The 22,560-nt window shown below is 38.1% G+C and overlaps 1 protein-coding gene and 1 long non-coding RNA gene across 2 annotated transcripts; one reads left to right on the top strand and one right to left on the bottom strand.

Moving 5' to 3' along the window:
- Nucleotides 1-4,317: 4,317 nt before the first annotated feature.
- Nucleotides 4,318-13,548, bottom strand: LOC149720082 (uncharacterized). The gene is made up of 3 exons (XR_016376335.1): nucleotides 12,438-13,548; nucleotides 10,491-10,870; nucleotides 4,318-4,431 (listed from the first exon to the last, which is right to left on the bottom strand). It is a non-coding gene; the product is annotated as an uncharacterized LOC149720082 (long non-coding RNA).
- Nucleotides 13,549-19,751: 6,203 nt separating this feature from the next.
- On the top strand, nucleotides 19,752-21,305 carry LOC149720083 (uncharacterized). Its single transcript, XM_089864035.1, has 4 exons — nucleotides 19,752-19,848; nucleotides 19,921-20,059; nucleotides 20,123-20,573; nucleotides 20,634-21,305. The coding sequence occupies exons 1-4, from the start codon at nucleotides 19,788-19,790 to the stop codon at nucleotides 21,303-21,305; spliced, it is 1,323 nt and encodes a 440-aa protein (XP_089720161.1). The 5' UTR covers nucleotides 19,752-19,787.
- Nucleotides 21,306-22,560: the final 1,255 nt, after the last annotated feature.

Here is a 22,560-nt window from a genome sequence, read left to right on the forward strand (position 1 = left end):
CGCAAGAAATTGATGGAAATGAAAATTCATTGACTCCCGAAGAATTACTGAGCGTAACAGATCCACTTGCGTTAATTAATGATGGATCTGATGCGTTGACACGTGCTTCCGCTGCGCTTCCAACAGAAGGACCAGCGGATAGTAGTCACGACGTCCAAGGTGACCAAAACGCTTCGAACATGCAGGACCAAGATGAAAATTAGTCTAGCCTTGCACCAGGCGACGCCTACAAAATTCTAACACAGCCCGAGGCTTTGTTGCGAAAACTATCTGAGGGTGAAGCCAATGATCTGTACGATCATTACTCTATTCATCCAGTGAACGTTCAACCACCGAAAGATTTACTTGGCGCTTACCAAATGAAGCGCGTCGAAGCCGAGCCGGTTAGCACTTGGGACAAAAATCTTGAATACATGAGCTTCGTTCATTTGTTCCCTCGGGGTCGCTTTGGCAAGCACGATGATAGACCATTTGGCAAAATAACGGAAACCGAGTATCGTTTATCCCGTCTTTTGAACAAAAGTCCAATTATTAGACGAGATTACGCCTATTTGTTCCATTCTTATCAAGAATGCGAAATGAAAGCGATTTCTAGCAGTTTGAACTACGTTCTTCGTGTTAAAAAACCCATGCCAATTGGGGTTGAAAATTTGCTCAATCGAGTTGAATCTGGCGATAAAGAACTTGAGAGTAATTTAGCTACTTTCTTGGGTCATATTCGAGGAACGAAGGACTACTGGTATAAAGTTCTTAGATACGTTTTAGCGATGATTCGGGAATTTGGTCCTCCCACCTGGCTTCTAACTTTTAATCCGGCCGAGTACGATGATATGGAACTGCACGATCACTTGAGAAAAGTGAATTCAGACGTTCCAGGAGTAGAGTCGATGACGGTGGCTGAATTGTTGAATTTAGACCCACTTAGCGTCAATTTGCACTTTCACAATTAAGTGCGGTCGCTGTTAAACAACTTTGTCTTGTGTAAGCAAAATCCAGTTCTTGGCATGATAGAACATCATTTTTGGAGGGTTGAATACCAATCTCGGGGTTTACCTCACTACCATATGCTTTTGTGGGCCAAGGACGCTCCAAAGATTGGAACTTCTTCGACCGAGACTATTTTGGATTACGTGCAAAAACACGTCACGTGTTCGATGCCAAGAGCATCGGTAAGTCCGGAACTACACCGGCTGGTAAAAAAATTCCAAACTCACAAATGCACCTCCAGTTGTTATAAGAAGGTGAAAAATTCTAAAAAAGGATTGAAAGTGTGTCGTTACGGTTTCCCTCGAAACGTAACAAACATTGCTACTATGAATTCTGTTAGATCAGTTACTCGTCACCGTAAAATGAAAAAGGTGCAGAAACGACTGTACGACTTGCCGAGAAAACAGCACGAAGTTTTAATCAATGATTACAATCCCACGCTACTTTTGGCTTCCAAAGCCAACATGGATTTGCAATTTGTCGCCGACAAATCGGAAATAGTGGCAAACTATGTCACGGCTTACGTGACAAAGGGAGACCGGGCTGACATGGACCAAACTTTTGCCGAGTTAGGCAACGAAAGTTTGTCCAAAAAATTATTTGCCTATAGATTGAAATCTTTGACGTGCAAGCAAATAGGAATTTATGAAGCTCTCGATATGATGCTGGGCCAAGACCTTTTCAACAAGTCTGACAGCACTAAATTTATAAACACTAACTTGAAAGAAAACCGATCGAGAATTTTGAAAGGTTACAAGGAACTCGCGCGATTGAGGGAAACTGACCCCGAAAGCACGGACACTTGCCAAAAAGGGTTCGTCGACGACAAATATCCGAATCGTCCTGACAGCTTGGAAAATCTAAGTTTGCGGGAATTTGGTCAGTTTTACGATTATGCGATGCGCTCTGAGGGTGTCGAGAAAAATGCGAATGTAATCCAGTTGAAAAACAATCTGGGTTTCATGAGAAAGAGAATTAAGCCGTACATAATAGAGCACTTCATTCACGACCCGATAGAGGAGAAAGAACAGTATTGTCACGCTCTACTGATCCTCTTCAAACCGTGGCGTGACGAAACTGAGCTATTGGGCGATTTTGAAACATACGCCGATGCTTTCGAAAACTCGCTTTCGGTGTTAAAAGACATGAGAGAATACCACGAGAAACTCTCGGTTTCCAAAGAAGTTGAAAAGAAACGGAAGGCTTCTAAAAAGGCGAAAGAGCCAGAAACCATAGTCTCGGAGACTGAAAGTGACGACAATGAAAATGCGCTGCAAGGGAAGGAAATTGTTATCGAAACCGAACACGCGATGGCTGATGTGGAAGCTGCCATGGAAATGAATTTCGAGACTGATGTTGACAATGTGGCGTTACTAAACTCGGATCAAAGGCGAATTTATGATCACATCATGGATCACTTCTCCCAAGAGGGAGAAAAATGTAGAAAAATGTAGAAACAAGTGCCTTTTTGTGTCGGGACCTGGTGGCACTGGCAAATCATTTCTTATCGACACTCTCGCCAACGCCGTAAGGCGACGCTTTCAAAATCCTGCTAGCGTGGCAATTGCCGCGCCAACGGGTTTGGCAGCGTTGAATGTTAATGGCGTAACATTACACAGATTACTAATGTTGCCGGTAGATCATGGGCGTATTGCCGAATACCATTCCCTAAGTTCTGACAATATGAGCATTATGAAAGAAACTTTGGGTAATTTAAAACTGTTAATTATTGATGAAATTTCTATGGTCTCATCGGTTTTACTGACACACGTTCACTTGAGGCTGAACGAATTTTGGGAAATGAACCAACCATTTGGTGGAGTTGTATTTATTCTTGTTTTGGGAGACTTTTTCCAATTGCCACCGGTTCAAGGAAATCCCGCGTTTATCAAAATCACTTCAGAAGAAGCCAGACTTAGATTCAATTGCATCGGAGGAAGTGATCTTTGGAAGTTTTTTAAATACGATGAACTAACGCAAAATGTTAGACAAGCCAACGACCAAAGTTACGGCGACATTCTAAGCAGAGTTAGAATTGGAAATATTTCCGAAGCTGATGTTGCAACCTTAGGAACTAGATTGGTTGAGGGAGGTCAAAACATCGAGGTGGCTATGGACCTTTTCATTAAGCTGTCCAATGAAGGGTTTCACCCAATTTGTTTGATGCCTAAATTAGCCATGTGCGTAAAGTTCAACTTTGATATGCTGCGAAAAAACGGCGAGAAAGTTGAAGTCATTCGTTGTCAGGATAGACTCGCTGACTATGGGAAAAAAATGAATAAAACCATTCTCAGGAGACTGCAAGGGCTACAAAACGAACCGTCCAAAACAGGTGGTTTGGAGAGCGAGTTAGTTCTTTGCGTTGGCTGCCGAATAATGGTCAGAAGGAATATCAGTTTTGAAAAAGGCGTTGTAAATGGTACGATGGGTTTCGTAACTGGATTCAAGAAGGACGAACAAGGAAACGTTACTGGTATTTTTCTCAGAGTAGATCGCGAACCGAATAACGATGACGCTAACACTGACTTTTTAGTTGAGAAAATTTGCGTCAAATTTTTGCTCATGGCAAACATTTACGTTAAACGCTCCCAGTTTCCCGTCATCCTGGCGTACGCTATTACGATACACAAAAGCCAAGGCATGAGTTTAAAATGCGCCATTATGGATTTGGGTCCGAATTTATTCGGAACTGGCATGGCGTACGTGGCTTTATCGAGAGTGACGTCCTTAGCCGGACTCCATCTATTACAGTTCGATCCGACTAAAATTAAGGTGGATGGACGAGCCATTATGGAGTATAACAGGCTTCGCAAAAAATTTAGGCCAGATCTGCCTCTTTTGGAAATAACGGAGTTGAAAGAAAGTCGAGGTAGGAAAAGAAGTGCGCCTACACTATCTAAAAGCCTTTTAGAAGGCGAGGAAGAGAGATGTGCAGAAACACCGAAGAAGAAAAGGAAAACCCAACAGAGTTTGGATAGTTTTCCCTTGAAGGGTTTAGCTAACGATGACCAAGTAACGTGCTATTCTAATAGCGTTTTGCAACTACTCTTATTAGTGCCGGAATTAAGAGAATTGGTTAAATCTTACAATGGATCATTCGTTGAAAAACCAGTTTTACGTTGCCTCCATAACACGATAAACGACATCGAGAGTTCTCAAGGAAGCTTCAGTCGTAAAGGGTTGGAACTGAGAATGGCTGTCGGAAATCATTTTACGCTAAACGATCAACAAGACGCCAGTGAATTTTTGATGGTCCTCTTGACGACACTAAGCCAAGAAATGGAAGCCGATTACTCTAAGGTTCTAAAAGATCTTTTTTGGTCAAAGTCGCGAAACGTTACCAAATGCCCCAATTGTCAAGTTGAACAAAATTCGGAGAATATTGTTGAAAGCAACATTTTCAATCTTCCACTAGAAAACCGAGATAAAATTGATTGGAAATCTCTAGAAAAAAGGATGAGATTAACAGAGGTGCCATGCGTATTTTGTAACAACCCAAAAATACAAGAGCGTGATGTATAGATATCCAGCGGGAAGTACGTATTTTTGTGTCTTCTCCGTGGCGATTACAAAGATGGTCGACCAATTAAGATTTCGACCAAAATATCAAGTTTTGAAAATCAAAATGTCACTATGAGTAAGATGCTTTTTAAAACTAAAGGGGTGATTATTCATAAAGGTGAATCGTTGGCCGAGGGACATTATGTGAACTTTGTGAGAAAAGACAACGGCTGGTACGAGGTCAGTGATACAATGATCAGAAAAAGGGAGAGATTCGTCAGTAACTTGACTGACGTCACTGTTCTGCTCTTGGAAAGAGTCCAGACGCATTAAAGAGAATCTAACGTGCTTGAAGAATCCATATCAAAATTACCCCGAGTAAAGTCCAAAATTTCAATATTCATACCAGAAAGGAGCATCATATCTGTCAAAGATATACTAATAGTTTCATATTCCCTTTAAAGTAATTTATGACTGGGTAAGATTGTTAATCCTAGAGCAAGTTTAAGGTTAATGATGGTTCTGGAGTAATTTTGATGTTGCCTACTATAATAACCGTGAAAGGGAGAGGAGGGAGGATTGTAGGGCCATGCTATTGTTACGAAAAAAAGGCGATGATTCTTGCATTAATTTTAGAATTTTCTAGTGAAGGGTTTTTAGTACTCTGTATTAGTCTTGCCCCAATTGTGTTTTATGTAAAAAACACGCTAAAAACGTAACCCCTGTTGGTAATGCTATGTGATTAAATATAATTCTTTAATAAGCTGGTGAAACTATTGAGACAAACTCATCCTATTAGTTAACATTGAACAGATTTTTTGAACTGAGATTTAGACACTCGTATCCAAATTTTAAATAAATACTGATTAAAATTAATATATTCAAAGAGTTTTCTAAATATCAGTTTCGCATCTTCCATTTTTTTCTCTTTTAAGCGCGCTATTTTTTTTAAATTAAGACGCCCATAACTTTTTTACATTAACAATTTAAAACCATTCAAAAACATTAAATTAAATTAATCTAATCTAATATTATCCTGTTACAATATCAAAGATTAGCAAAGATTTTATGTTTAAATATTATCTATTAATATAACCTTTTCTTTCTATAACTTATCAATAATGTTTACCCGTCCCAATCCGATGCCACTTACAAAAATTGATTTTTAAACTATTTATTAGTTAGGCTTAAAAAAAGCCATATGAACTTATTAATTTGTCCTATAACTAATATCCTACTATTGTTGTATAATTTGTTTTTATAAAGTGTGAAAATTATTTCCCAAATTGTGGTTACCAATATTATATATAGACATTACCCTTGTAATTAAAACAACTAAACCATTTTTCCAATTAATATTCCAGGAAGTTTTGCATAGTCTCTTTGTGTTTCTCACCAGCTGGGGTAGTCTGCGTGGCAGATTGCATTGCGTAAATCCAACAGGGGTACAATTTGCAAAGCCTTCTGGAATATTTTTTTTCCCCAAAAATTAATAACCTTTTCATTGTCCCTTTGGTAACCCACGCGCAAAACAATAATTGCCATGTTCTAGCAGCACTGTTTCCAAACTTAAAGTTAAGAGTTGCGTGACAAAATTTTAAAAATAGACCCTCAAAATCTTATATTTAAATGAACATATAATTGCCAGTAAATTGTAAAGTTTTCTTTCAACCCCCGCCCCTTTACGTAACTAATATAACGAAGATCAAAATTATTCCGAAATAAATACTACAAGCAGTGTATATTTTCAAGTTTGAAACATACAATTTAAAGACTAATTTCGTACAACTACATGCTAAGCTTCAACAGAAAAATAATTCATCATAGCTATTACCAGTATAATAAAAGACTAAACCTACACAGCTCAAAAATATGATGATCATCATCATTAGAAAAAAACCCGCAACAAGACTTCGATAGACAAATCAAGAAATATATTCAACTTCTCCACCGAAATAACAGACACTTTATACTGGCGTGTTCAAAGAGTGAGAGCGTCTTTGGATTAAGAACAGCAAAGATATTCAAAGAAATAATCTTTCTATTGGCTTGAGTCAGTGTCTATAGAACATCAAGCTGTATCAAGGCCAAATAATACATGTCAACTCTTTGGTTTCCCTATATAATTACGTTACGGTTTGGCAAGCCGCGCCTACAAGTTTATCAACACAATAGAAGTTCATAACAGCTATAGATTCGCAAAAAAACCTTTTCCGGGCAAAAAGTTGCCTCAACGTTGTTAAAATTTAGAACAGCAATGGATTGTTACTAAAATTATGTGCTTGACTATGTTGGGCGTTGGGCGCACTCCTGTAAGCCAAGCTTCTGGGCGACAAAGTTTTGAGGGAATAAGGGACTTGTCAGCATGCCTACTCTACAGGAACTGACTACCCCGCGTCCGCGGGTGGTGAAATACCCCAAATCTCCCCTCCTTCACCACTCGATTAAACCTCAAGTACTTCACTCGTTACTCTAAAATACCAACTGATTAACCTTGGATTTCAATTTTCATCAAAACGCCTTAAAGCTAATATACCATGATGGTATATTACATTGTTTAACGGACGTTTGCCAAACAAAGCAAGGTCGAGGGAACCAGTAAAAATTGCTGCCAATTAATGACGTTAAGCAGTAATGCCTTCTGAGTTCAATAGTAATAAATATAGAAAAAAAAAATAAAATCAACTGGATTGGAGATGTCGCTACCAAACACAAGGCACCTCATTAACTCTCTGAACTGAACTGCAGATTCTACATCAACAAAACAAAATCAAGCGCGATGGAACCAGTAAAAAAACTACAATTAATGACATTAACTCCCAACGCCATCTGAGTTCAATAGTAATAAATATAGAAAAAAACCTAAAATCAACTGGATTGGAAATGTCACTAACGAAATACAAGGCACCTCATTAACTCTCTGAACTAAACTGCAGATTCTACACCAACAAATCACTACCAATTTTAACAAGTTGGGAAAGCCAAAATATTACCTCTCCGAGTGGAGATGACTATCACTACCCCTTAAACAACCTAAATATATGCATCTATCGCTTTTTTTAATTCTTTGCAAGTGCAGGAATTCAATTTTAAAATAGTCAATTGTTCAAGCCTTTTCAATATCTCTCAATTGCTGGGGAAACTCTACTCTCTTGCTATACCTCAACCGTATTCTTAGTCTACCAGTATGACTTGTAACATTTGTCCATATCAAAGCTGAATCATACATCGCCACACAAAAAGCAAATGTCCCCAAAACATGGAAGCCACAACCCAATCACACATAAGCTAGGCTCGTACTTGTTCATCGCTTTCGATGATTGCACTAATATTAGCATTAACATTTTGTACATTATTGGGTTCCTTATTAATAGATATGCCTACGCCTACAGTACTTTCAATAGAACATTTATTTAATGCATTATCTTTGGTACGATCATGGCCAACTGGCCTCGTGGTAGGACCAACATTTTGCGTACTAGAACCTGTTCCAGAAACAGCCTTTTTTTCCGCGGCTAACGCTCTTCTCCTTTCATTTTCTCGTTTCCTAAATTCAGGATCTGACCTTTTTGCCCTCATTCTTTCCCTTGCCTTTCGTTTTCTGATTTCCTCTTTACTTAAATTATTATCTTCCTCCATTTACTTATTAATCAGTTAAATACTCACAAAGGTTGGCAAAATCAATCTCCTTAAATACTCACACAGGTTGGCAAAATCAATCTCCTTCAGTAAAACGTAAGGCTTAATTATATTATTTGCCGAACAAAATTAATCGAGCAAATTTAACACTTAACTTCTTCCTTCGAAATTCTATCAAAGAATGAATCAACTGTTTAAAAAAAGGTTATTTTCGCGAATAGGGCGCTATCATACCAACAGCAATTCCGTCATATTTAAAAAATATACATTGCCAACACTTTTTTCAAATAAAGAATGATAAAAGTGCGTAAAAAATGTCTTTCACAAATAGGCCTAGGGGGCGTATAATCTAAACAGCAACAACGCTCTACAGCTACACTAATCTTACACAAACAAGGAGTACTATAAACCCACTACTGGAAGCGGTATTTTTATTCAAACGTAAAACAATTTCGCTTAAGCTTAACATCTCTAGACGTCGGTAAAAATGTCTCTATCACTCCTAGACATTATAACTCAAATTCATCTGATTATGTTTTAACAAGGTTAAATCTAACTGGGAGTAAGATGAAAGGAGTAGAAGCTTATCTGTCTAAGGAAATATGAAATTTTATCTTAACAGTTCGTTAAATCATAAGTTTATAACGAAAAAACGCGGAAGGGGAAAACGAGCAGACAACAGCGATTTTTGGGGGTAGAAGGTTAAGAGCGCCATCTGTCGTCCGTGCCAAAGTTGAACTTCCACTCGAAACGCAATGAGAAAGTGGATAAAATAATGCCATAAGCTATTTAACTGCGTCGATATATTTAACGACTTGACCCATGACATGCCCATAACACTGGCTTCTATGAATCCTATATATTCTTGGATGCTAGGAAACTTGGTAGACGTAACAGTCTGTACCAAGTACCCAAGCATCCTTCAATAAACGCCTGGCAACATTGTGGTACGCATGGTACAACTAAAAAATAGGATGTGTATCTATCTTTCCAGTCACTCCAAGTCGTTAAGCCCTCATTACAGAGGATTTGAAACACTATCGTAATTCCAAGTGTCTTGAATCTCTACGTTCCTGTCCATTATGAACAGTGCTGAGAGAAAGATACATCAGAAAGAGCCATTCAAATCGAATTGCCGAAAATATTATCCATATTTTCATTTCATATAACAGAGAAAACAAATTATTATGGTTCTGAGAGGAGCTTCCCATTTTGGTTGTTGTTCTCAAAAATATATCGCAATGCACGGGCCTAGATAGATACAGGAGGCAATGTAGGAAATATAACGCAATGCACGGGCCTAAAAAGATATAAGAGACAATGTACGAAATATAACGCAATGCACGGGCCTTGATAGATATAGGAGGCAATGATTTAACGACTTCGGTACTTGGGTTTATCTTTAATATTTAAATAAATATAATTATTTTTAATTATTTTAATCGCCAGTAAATAACTTTAAAAATAGTTAAATCGTTTAAAATAAAGTTGTTCATAATATCTTTCGAAACTTTGCTAATATTGACGTTTAAAGTGAAGGGTACCCTTCTTGCCCGCTTTCTTCAAATTTTGGGGTATATATACGATCCGTTTCCATTATAATAATAGATAAAAACGCATTCGCGTGAACCTTTGGTGGAAGCCCTGCCATTGGGAGGCTAGACGTTTCTCGTAACCCTAGCTGATCGCCGCGTATATCTTAAAACCAAATAATAGATAAAAACGCATTCGCGTGAACCGATGGTGGAAGCCCTGCCATTGGGAGGCTAGACGTTTCTCGTAACCCTAGCCGCTCGCCGCGTATATCTTGAAACCAAACGATGACGAAGGAAGAGAAGCCAGAATGGACTGACTGGCGTCCATGTGGAATGGACAAAGACCTGAAGATGGTGGTGCATAGAAGCTGGTGTCAATGTGGAATTGACGAAGAACAGAAGATGGTGGTGCATAGAAGCTGGAGTCAAGGTAAAATTGACGAAGAACAGAAGTTGGTGGTGCTTGGAAGCAAGCACGTACAGACTAGTGTCCATGTGGAGTGGACGAAAACCAAAGCTGGTGGTGTTGGAACTCAAGTAGAATAGCCAGAGGAGACAAACCCAAATTTCCGTGAACCGCGAACGCGTTCCGGAAATCGGGTATTTGTTTGCTCCGATTTGTAAACTGCGAACGCGGTCACGTGGGGTCTGACAGACAGACAGACAGACACACACACACAGACAGACACGGCCGGTGTAATACCTCTCACGTGACATACGTCACTCGGAGAGGTAAAAAGCATCTTTAAGTATATTAGGACTAATTTAACAAACTCCCCTTCCCTTTTTTATACCTTAAAAAAATATAACATTAAAACCCATGCTTACTATTTTTCTGGCAATTATATTGTCTCAATTTGACAATCCTAGGATTAAATGTGTGTAAATATTTTTTCATCATTGAATTGTTCACTTGAGAGATTAACAAAATTATTATAGGCATTCATACGATAATGTTGAAGTCTCTCACTTTATAAATCCAACCTTCACGTATGACTGTCCTTGAACATTTTTTTAATCCCTCTCACGCATTCATTGTGAAACTTACATTTTAGATTCATTTAAAATTAATTATAGTTACTCTTAGCTTTTCCCTGTTAAGGTCTATTTTTTGGCAGCAGGACGCAATCGCTAATTATCCTCAAAAGCCTTTCTGGTGTCAAAAACAATTTTCTTTGGAAAAACCCTTTAAAATATGCAACTTTTACCTTTAAACGTAAAAAACAATATATTTATTGACTGGAATAAATTTATAATGAATACCATAATTAAATAACAACTAGGGAAATTAAGCCCAAATTACATGCTGTAAATAAACGTGGCAAGTATCAAACCAAATGTTTATTTAGATAAATCTTTTGCGCCTTCCAATATCATAATCATGCGTGTTTAAAAACTTGAAAATAGTCAAACAAAAACATTCTTAATGCAATTTGAAAGTAATTATTAAACAGCCATTACTTAAAAACATTCCTATTTGTATTTTAACTATTATATGAAATAATATTATTAACCCTAACTTTTGTCATCAATAAATTACCATAACTGTCATTTAACTTTATTTATTAAAAGTAAAATAGTTTACAGCGCATAAAATTACCATTAATTTCATGATTACAAGTAAATAATAATTTAATCCTGTTATTTCCTATATTTAATGATAAATCAAAGCATACTTCCATTGCCTGACCTCCTAGCATTCCGGCAAATCATTTAAACATCAACTTCAATTTCCCAAAGGCTGAATCCAATTAGAATTGTACTTAAGGGTGGAGCTAATAACATTAAAACTGAATGACTGAATGTGTGCCTGTTATTGTATTTCTTATTATTATTATCGAATTAACATCTTTCCCAAAATATTACAAAATTGGATTTGTTTTCACCCCGAAATATTGCTAAAGTATTGCTAGTTTACTAATTTAATGCCATTTTCGACAAAAAAAATACTATCTTAGTTCTTTAAACTAGGTTAAAGTTAGATGGCATATTCTATATGTTTCATTTCCCGTCAAGGTTAAAAAAATTATCCATTTTAAATAAGATCTTGTTCAAACAATGACATTGGAAATGGGGCTCAAAAATTTGTAATAGAGCATCTGGTCTTGGTCCACCTGAAATAGAGAGCTTTCAGTTGGAGGAGGAGCCGAGTCTCGTGACGTAATTTACGCTGCCATATTGGTGGGTTTAAAGCAGGGATGAAGCTGAGACCACCCAATATGGCTACCAGAACCGCGGTAAGACTTGGGAGAGTGTGACGTACTGCTAGTCAACTGAAAGCTCTCTATAGTGTGATACTACAATCTTTGTCAGCTCAGGTCATACAATTTGGACTAAAAATATTCATGTGACGTTCCCATAGCTCCGATCTCTCAACAATTTTCTATTGAATGATGAACTACTTCCTATACGGAGCTAACAACTGGCTAGGGGATGAGATAGTCTGACGTCACGCAGGCCCTATCTGGTTGTCATTTTTGCGCGTTTCCAACCGTTAGGGGGATGAAACTCCAGTAAGTGATAGAAGGGTGTGACGTTTCAGGGTCACAACTGTTAGCTCCCTATTCTACGGCATGCAGAAATAAGCGTTGAAATAATCAATATAAAATCACCAACGTGTCTACACAAAATTAATAAAAATTAAGACCGAAGTAACAGATATTAATCAAAACGCTTCTTGGATTTAACCAAGACCTAAAAAGTATCGATAAGAAGAGAGTTAAGCAAGTGACTGAAGGCCCAGATATAAAAAGTTTTTTTTAAATTAAGACTTACATGCTTAAGATGCTGTTCGGACAGTGGGACAAAGGACGATCTTTCTCGTAGAGCTTAACATGGCGGGTGGGTAAAAAAGGAGAGGGCGTCGGCCGTCGGACAGCCCCTTTAAGAAACTAATGTTCCATCACCCTATTCCATTGAATAAACTTAATTTACTGGTAGTCAATTTATTCCCTCTCAATAATTTGAAAAATTTACTTATCTCGGGTTTTCGAGCACAATTCCATTCCCCGTTTACATTTTATAACTACATTTATCATTTTTAGCAAGAGCCTATAGTTTAAAAAGAGTCTGCCTCTCCGCGGTTAGCGCGCGCCATGAAAACTAACAACATCTCCCTTAGTGCCTACCCCCCCTTGAGCTGAGGGCCATAGCACATTGAAAAATGCGTTATTCGGCCGCGAAAAGTAGTTCTGCTAGTATACTTAGATTTTTGGTCTTTGGAAGTTATGGTGTTTGGAAAGTCAAAATTCCAAAAATTTTGCTAAGCCTCGGTATTCCACGGGTATTCCAAGCTAAAATTGCTTATGGTTCGTGGTCGTTGTGAAAGTAGGTGTGCGCGGCGCGCACTCATAACAAGCGCGTCGCTTACGCGAAGCCTGGCCTTTTCATAGGGATGGGTACCGGCTAAGGGCTTGCTCAAGTTCAGGCCGTTGTGAAAAGAAGGTGTGCCGGCGCGGATTTTCCAGCTGTCGCAAAAACTTAAGCTAAGGATTACTTTACCGGGAAAGGAGAGAGTTTTTCGCCGGAGTGATAGGAGATTTGCCGGCTTGTGAAAAAGCTTGTGCTGGGAGTGTATGAGATAGGGGTGCTAGTATAGGAAGAGGTTGTGAAAGAAAAGACAGGTGTGATGGGATAGTACAAGAACGACTTGAAGCGTAAAATAAGCGAGAAATATTAGTTTTTGGTTCCTTTATTTTGAAAAATGAGTTTGAACGATTTAAATTTGGCGTTTGAGTGTGCCTTTTCCTAAGCCTTGGCACGCCGCCTTGAGTCGACGGGGAAACGAGTCCCTCCCGTACCGGTTGTGAAAAGAAGGTGTGCCGGCGCGGCCGCGGATTTCCAGCTACCGCAGCCTACCGCAAAACTTACGCTAAGCTTCGGTCTTTCTAGGAGTATGATGTTTTTTTTAGGATTTTAGTAAAATAAATTCGTTCCTTCATGTTTTTGTTGATTTCATTAAAATAAGTGTGTACCGGCTTTGGCCTAGGATTCGAAACTAAGCGCTTCATCCTACAGCCGCTTCCAAAGACCCAAATAATAAAGCAGACGATTTTTCTTGAGCTTGACAAAGATTCTACAGGCGTCGCTGATGTCGAGGTACTACTTTTCCAAAAAAATCAATATCTGTTTCCCCTTATTTGATTGGCTAGCTTATATAGGGGGTAAGGGGGTAGATAGCGAAGATGCTAGTTTTCAAGAAACCTATGGTAGAAGGTACGAAAAAGCGTTTGAGACAGACTCTTTTTAAACTATAGGCTCTTGTTTTTAGGGGATTTCGTCATGAAAAACACGTAACAATGACAAAACGATTTAGTCGTAGTCTGCTTTAGCTTCTGCTATGCCCGATACGAGCAAGGAGGATGCATAGTTGTATACATCGACTAGAAGTACGCCTTGTGCCACTCTCGTGCCTTCTTTCGCTGGCCTCGTCACCAAGGTAATAGCCCACTCAATTACGCGTTAAGCTGCTCCAAAATTCCGTGTGAATAGTACTTTTTAAGGTATTCGTCACCAAATAGTAATTGTTTTTGAGAACATTCCTAGGCTTGAAATAGGACAACTACGAAATAATTCGACCAAATTTTATTTTGTAAATAATAATAATTTCAATTTCTATAAAAGTATTCTACCTATTGCGTACAGAGTGCTACCAGAAGTCTCTGCGACTACTAGAAATACTACATTTATATAGGAAGATTCGCGGCGACAAGTATATAAATCCAGGGATATCCCTGATAAATCCCATCACGGAGCTTCTATTAACAGGGAGAGGAAACTTCCTTCCCCTCAAGTACTGTAAAGGCCCTTAGGAAACGTAGACACTATTTGTCCATAAAAAGGGGCACATTTTTAATCCCCCCCTCGGTTTTCACTGGTAAAAAATTGGAGCCTAGGTAAACAACAAAGATGGCCGCCTTCACTCGTTCGTAGAAAGACATAAGCCTCGGACTTTTTAATGTTTAATTGCTATAATAATTGGTACAATTTTAAAAATTAAAATGGATTGCGATTACAATCAGTTAGTTTGTAAAAAGGGGAAGAAGAATAAATGTGTTTACGGAAGCTGTAGAAGCGATTCACGATATAAATCGTCCTTTTATGGCCAGGAATTAAAGTTTATAGTCCGTACCTTTTTAGTCTTAGCAGGGAGAGAGGCTTTTGTCTCCATTTGTATAGTCACAAAACCTTTATTTTCAACATAATCACGGAGCTTAATATAATCTGGATTTGTTCAGAGCACAACGGAGCTACACGACCACGATCAACGTCTTCAAACTTTCAACGGCGGTCGGTAAGCCTTGTCTACAAGCAGGGGTCGCGTTCCTCCAACTTCCTTACGAACCATAGCCCCCTGGATCACGCGTCTCGCGGACGCAAGCTGCTCGCGCTATAGAAGCCCGCCCAAAGAATTATTTTCCTATGTTAAAGCGCGTATCGGGGATTTTCGCTCGAAAAATCAAAGCCGTCAGCTTTTAACATGGTCTTCTATGGGAGGAACACCGTTTTTTGGCCCTAATTTGGCAAATAATGGCTCAAATCTCTTGAAATTTTAATCGGATGTGTAAAATAAGGTTTGTGATTTTTGTGCAAAATTTCAAAAGATTATATCGTATAGTTTTCTTGTAAAAAAAAAATTAAAACTTAGACAAAAATCAAAGCCGTCAGCTTTTAACATGGTCGGCTATGGGGGGAACTAAGTTTTTTGGCCCTAATTTGGCAAATAATGGCTCAAATCTCTTGAAATTTTAATGAGAGGTGTAAAATAAGGTTTGTGATTTTTGTGCAAAGTTTCAAAAGATTATATTTAGTAGTTTTTTTTGTAAAAAAAAAATTAAAACTTGGCCGTCTATGGGGGAACCAGGTATTTTGCCCCTAATTTTGAAAATACTGACTCAAATTTCTTGAAATTTTAATGCGAGGTGTACTGAAGAATTTTTAATGATCGGGAAAAGTTTTAAAGCTCTAAAACCAATAGTTTTTCCCTGAAATTCAATAAAGCTTTGTTTGTACATTAGTACAACCAGAAGAACTAGATTGCTTCCGGTGACCTTTGACACCTGTCGGCTTTTTTCAGAGCGTGTTTGGTCAAAATTCTATATGATAATCATTTCTTCCTAGATGCTATTGAAAAGATAGGAATTAACATACGGAATTCAGGTGCTTGCCAATGAACTGATGTGGTTCAGTTTAATTTTAAGAGGAAAATTCACAGCTGACACAAAGTTATTCTAACTGAAATTTCCCAACTATTTGAAGGGAAAACGAACCTATTTCTAAGATTTAAATGCTTTAACCATACAAATATAAATCTAGGGAACTTCTAACTGTGGATACTAATTAGCATTTCAGGAATAATAACAAATTGTATATTCTTATGAATTTTTTATTGTCACTAGAAAATTACAAATTCTCTCTGGAAGGATGGAGGATTGAAGGTGGAAGGAGAGTGGGAGGTAAAGTGAAAACCAGTTTCAACAGCTAGTAACCAGTTTTTCGCAACGAAACCTTACCGGGAAATTTAAAATGAATAATGGTTGTGCTCATGTACACAGAAAGCTTTATTGAATTTCAGGGAAAAAACTATTGGTTTTAGAGCTTTCAAACTTCGCTCGGTCATTAATATTCCTTCAGTACACCTCACATTAAAATTTCAAGAAATTTGAGTCAGTATTTTCAAAATTAGGGGCAAAATACCTGGTTCCCCCATAGACGGCTAAGTTTTAATTTTTTTTTACAAAAAAACTACTAAATATAATCTTTTGAAACCTTGCACAAAAATCACAAACCTTATTTTACACCTCTCATTAAAATTTCAAGAGATTTGAGCCATTATTTGCCAAATTAGGGCCAAAAAACTTAGTTCCCCCCATAGCCGACCATGTTAAAAGCTGACGGCTTTGATTTTTGTCTAAGTTTTAATTTTTTTTTACAAGAAAACTATACGATATAATCTTTTGAAATTTTGCACAAAAATCACAAACCTTATTTTACACATCCGATTAAAATTTCAAGAGATTTGAGCCATTATTTGCCAAATTAGGGCCAAAAAACGGTGTTCCTCCCATAGAAGACCATGTTAAAAGCTGACGGCTTTGATTTTCGGCTTAAAATGCTTGATACGCGTTTTAAGGCCCATTGGGCGGGCTTCTATAGCGCGAGCAGCCTGCGTCCGCGAGTCGCGTGATCCAGGGGGCTATGGCAGAACCGAGGTACGCTAAGAGCGAGGGGGAAGAGACCGAGTTTCCTCTCCCTGTAATAGAAGCTCCGTGCTGGGACCAGTAGAAAAATAAATAGGGGAAGGGTTACTGACCCCGGAACCAGTTTCATATTTAAGACATCAGGGGTCACTGGTCCGAAGGACTAGTTCAGAAATAAACCTTATTTCCAAGCCTGATACAGACTAAGTAGCAGAGTCGAGTCACAGCCTCCTAGATCACGCGACTGGGTGAACGCAGGCTATATTGCAAACTAGCCAAGTCAGAATTTTCAGGCTACGACCGCGCTGAGTGAGTCCAGCTGACACTCTCACACCCTTAGCGCCCTTAAGGCCCATTTACACTAGACTAAAATCTTACGTTCACGTCGGCGAAGTCGCTTTGTTCGCTTCATTAGACTGTTCACACTTGTCAACGACTACGTAAAATATTCGCGGGTTTAAAGTTGAAAAAATTCAATTTCGTCGGTCAGTGTCGAGATGGCATCACCTCATTTTAGCGCCTTTTCTTTAGCAAACGGCAGACGCGCTCTAGGGCTCTACTCAGTTTGGACTTTATTGGAATGCGATTCGGCTATTTTAGGATTTAAATAAGATGGACAAAAACAACCTGCCTATTTGATTGATTTTTCGCTCTTCTAATGAAAAAATAACTTGCTAACAAACTATTATTTTGCAAAATTAGCGCAGTAGTCTCTTCGGAGTTCAAACTTGTTCGAAATAGGCCTAATTCCATGCAAACGTATTTTTCACTTTCAAAACTTCCCGCCTTAACTGAACGAGCTCCTGATTGGTTCAAAAAATCAGAGTATATCTCACTCACTTTTTGGTCGTCACTGTCGTCTGCTCTCTTGTCTGAACAGGCAAAGGAACGTTCCGACGCGACCGAAACGAAGTTAACGACACGACCGACGCGAACGTAAGATTTTAGTCTAGTGTAAATGGGCCTTTAAGTTGACAATTACAAGTTTACAACACCCCTACTGCTTGCGAACCATAGAAACGATAGAGACGCCATGGGCCTGGCATAGAACAGTGTGACCGTAGTCTATCATACCGCTGCTATAGACCCTTTCTACTTAAAAAAGAGAGATGTCAATCCTCAGTATCGGGATATACAGGGGGTTGACCCCTCGACGTCTCTACTCTTTTTATGATCTTTCCATCGAGCGATATGGAAGGAAAAGTATTTTCCCCGTGTCTTTCCCTCTTACATATATTAAGTTTAACCAAGACTAAAAATCATAACGTCCCTATTGAATTTGCCGCCATTGTTCAAATTTGCACAAAAACAAAAGGTTTCACTATAAATCGTTCAGACCATGAACGGGGATATGTTAGCAACCTATTAACGACACAAAGCCATACACGTACTCTCCTAAAAATGATAAATGTAGTTATAAAATGTAAACGGGGAATGGAATTGTGCTCGAAAACCCGAGATAAGTAAATTTTTCAAATTATTGAGAGGGAATAAATTGACTACCAGTAAATTAAGTTTATTCAATGGAATAGGGTGATGGAACATTAGTTTCTGAAAGGGGCTGTCCGACGGCCGACGCCCTCTCCTTTTTTACCCACCCGCCATGTTAAGCTCTACGAGAAAGATCGTCCTTTGTCCCACTGTCCGAACAGCATCTTAAGCATGTAAGTCTTAATTTAAAAAAAACTTTTTATATCTGGGCCTTCAGTCACTTGCTTAACTCTCTTCTTATCGATACTTATTAGGTCTTGGTTAAATCCAAGACGCGTTTTGATTAATCATGTAATGGTGCGAAGAGACGATCAATCATACGTTGAAACGTCGAAAGGGCGGTCGTGAGGCCCAGTGATGCATGTCAAAGAATTCAATTATGATTTCGGGAGGAACTGGTGTTGTTTCCTCCCGCTCGGGGATTATTCTAATTTGGACGATTGTTTTGCGATGGAATGGTTTGTGTTCGTCTTTGTCTATTATCGTTTTGGAACGAATTGTTTCTTATTTGCCTCGGACAATTCGGGCTAATAGGGCCCGTCATTCTGCAGAAACGACATACTGGGAATGAATATGAGTGATTGTAAAATTCTCCGGTGGAGTACCGTCTTCCGAAGAGCGGTCCAAATGTTATACAACATGGGAGTCAGTCTGAGCATGGCCATCTTAGATTACCGGGGTAGAAGGCCTGCCAACTTCACCCGAGCCCCATGTTAGAAAACGACAAGCAAAATCGCCCCTAGTTCCAAATTTCGCCGTTAGGTGCGCTACCAACCCAGTTTTCCTCATAATGCTTTTTCTATGGCAAAAAAATTCGGAAGTGGACTCGGTTTAAGAGCATTTTTAATATTTTTACCGATTTGTTTCGTGGCCGAGTTTTGAATGAGAAGTCAAGTAAGTTCTAATCTATATTTTGAGACCTATTTCATAATTTTCCGTCCGTTATTTGACGAGTAATCAGCATTCAAAGTTGGGGTTATTTTTAAGGCGGAGAAATGCGCCGTTTAGAGTTAAGCCTCGGCCTTGAAGGAAGTTTACATTAAAATTTAATGGCGCCGTTGGACCATGAACGAAATAGTGAACAATCCAGGACATACCTTTAACAAATAACCCCGTCCACTATGTGTAACAAGCGGCTACTGTTGCCCCCTGTTGAGACAAATTCGCGCTAGCGGTACTACGTCATTTTAGGGACAGAATTTAAAGTCACGTGAGAGGGTTGCTAACGCCTTTATATGGCGGCATATATGAATTAGGGAATGGTGATGTGACCGTGTGAGCTTCACGTTGTTGGCGTCGTATTTAAAGTTTCATAAAGATTGAGGTTTCTGCAAGCGTGAAGGAAAGTAAGTACTTGTTTAAAATACATTAAAATTTGAATTGAGCTTGTTTCTTAATAAATTATGTACTTAGCATTTTTTACATTTCTATCAGAATGTTTCGTCTAAACACTTATGATACTTTGGGAATTTCACCTCCTGTTATTATTTTATCTGGTACTAAAGGTTTCCCCCTATATTATCGTAATTAATACATTATACTAATTAATACATGCTTAATCTCAGCAGACTCTGACTGTGATAGTAATCAAAATACTCGTAACGATTCTTTCGATGACTTTTTAGAATCTTGTGATAAAATTTTTGATAACAGTGATTTTGAAACTGATAAAGATGAACCTTTAGCGAGCACTTCGAAAGTTAAATGGTACCTATAATTAACATCGAATTGTTTAAGATTTCGTGATACTAATACTTTCACCTTCTTTAGTGAAAATACACCACCAAAGCCAAAGATGAAAAAGAGGAGATGGAAATCACCGATGAAAAAACCTCTTCAAACGGAAACTATGAAGCCACTGACAGTTAAACTTGAGGCTATAATCCCAACCCTAGACCCATCAGCGAAGAAAGAAAGGCAGAAACCAAAAGAAAAAATAGTTGATCTTGTCAGATATGATGTGATGTTTTTAAATGTCTTCAAATTTGCTTGCGGAGCTATCGAAATAGCCTTAGAAGAAATGGATCTGAAACCAGAGGAAGCAGCATTTATAGTATGGGAAATTCAATTACGTAACCCAGATACTATGCATGCATTTAAAATAGAATTGCAAGAATTATTTACCAAAACGCCAATGGATAAATTTCTCACAAAGTCAGAGAATATCAAACACTCTACCAACTTTATGGAAGCAATATTGGCTACAAAAACTAATATAAATGTAGGTCAAACAATTAAAATATGTTGCAGAATAATCTAAACTCATTTTAAACTTCAAAAGGAACCTAAAGTCACAACGTTCGATAAGAAAAGGGCTGTACAGTTTATGTTAGGTGAAATATTGACAAGGAGTTTAAAGTACGACGATCCAAGCGAACTTTTCAGTCCAGGCGAAGCACCGGTGAAAAGTAAGGGAAATGACGGAGCGCTATACTACGTAATAGGAGCTACTTTAAGAAGTCTACAATCAACAAGAGAAGGACGTCGACTGTATAATGAGTTCACATGTGAAAAAACCGACCCAGATTGTGTAGAATTAACGACTCGCAAGTGGACTGAACTTCAAGATCGAGGTGGTCTTATTTATGCTACGGATAAAACGTTCAAAACGTTCAGCAGGATTCATTCAATTGTTTCAGAAGTCTTCTGTAAAACACATAAGCAACAGTTTGATAGGAAATCCAAAGTTAAAAGTTTACTAACAAACAATGAGGACGTTAACCACTTTTGGATTGAAGCCTTAGATAAATGCAATGTAGATTACGCAATGGGGGAGAAAATTTTTAACATTATGATTAATAAATTCATCAACATCGAGGGAAATGGCCATGTAAGAAGCGAAAAAGATGACATGAAAGAAGCTCAAAGGAAGAAAAACCAGAAAGCAAGGGCTAAGAAAGCTTTAAGAAAAGACCTCCAAGATATTAGCTATCAGGGAACCGCGAACAAATAATCTAGTCAAACATACGTCTTTTTTTTTAAAAGAACCAATAATTCATTATAACACTTATTGTTACAAATAAACGAATTTAAGAATTATTATTGTTGGTACAATTCTTGCCCTTTATTGTAAGTTTCATTTTCCCTCGTTTTATAGCTCGAAGCTTGGGATTGTTGTCGCACACCTGCTGGTATGTTGGATGTTGTCCGGAGCCATTTGCCTGTCGTTGACGACTAAATTCATTTTCTAATGGATCTTGATTAACATTTGCCGTCAATACAAACATCGCGCCTTTGGAAAGCAAGAACTCTATCATTTCTACAATAGCCATGGCTGCAAATATAAATTAATACGAATCAATATTTTTAATTCAAGATAAATATTTAATACCCGACATATATTGGTTAATTTTAATAACACTGACACTCATTTGGAAGGCTTTAAATGAAAGACTTAAAATTAACCATTAAATATTTTTGTTTTCGTTGACAAAAATAATTCTTATTGAATTGTATTGCATGGTCGTAACAAACTACGTACTTGTTTGTTTCAATCCTGATAAAGTCTCTTGGCTTAAAAGCATTTTTTTCCTTTCCTCAGGGGTGTATGGCTTTCCATTAATTTTCCGTCTATTTTGAACATCATTTTCCCAATCGCTAAGATATTGCAGGAAGTCATTTCGGAGCCACTGTAATATTAAATATTGTAGATGAGTGCTAACTTAAAAAAACAATGGAAGCGTCTCTAAAATATCACCTTTAGCCTTTTATCGTTTAAGGTTTTGTACGGGTTCACCCATGGGTTACGAGTGTGATAACCTTCTTGGAAATTCCTCGTGTTCATACAGTCAAACCACCGGTTAAATGTTCTTAGAAATTTTATGGTTTCCGACTTCTCCTCGCCAAATTCCTCACAGATTGCATTCGCAACTGATTCACTTAATACTTGAGTTGCCAGTTTAACTTTCATTTTCTGTTGAGCTTGGGGGTATTCGTGATCGTCAGTAAGGCGGAAAGCCTTTTTTAAGGTGGACCTAGAACGCTCTCTTTCAAACAAATCTATAATGGTGTTCCAAACCATATACTGTCCGTTTTTGAACATTAATCTGAATTTACACCCATCTCTGCTGTTTAAGAGGCAATTCCGAACCGTTTTAATTAAATGTGGTGGGTCAAAACGAAATAAATAAATCGATCTTCATCCGAAGCATGTACGTTTTTACACTCGTAGCATCCATCTTCATGGCCATGGTGTTTTGTGAAGACTT

Source organism: Phalangium opilio, unplaced genomic scaffold, assembly GCF_054372755.1.
Source record: "Phalangium opilio isolate 3A_F unplaced genomic scaffold, DU_Popi_V2 ptg000002l_1, whole genome shotgun sequence".
NCBI lineage: Eukaryota > Metazoa > Arthropoda > Arachnida > Opiliones > Phalangiidae > Phalangium > Phalangium opilio.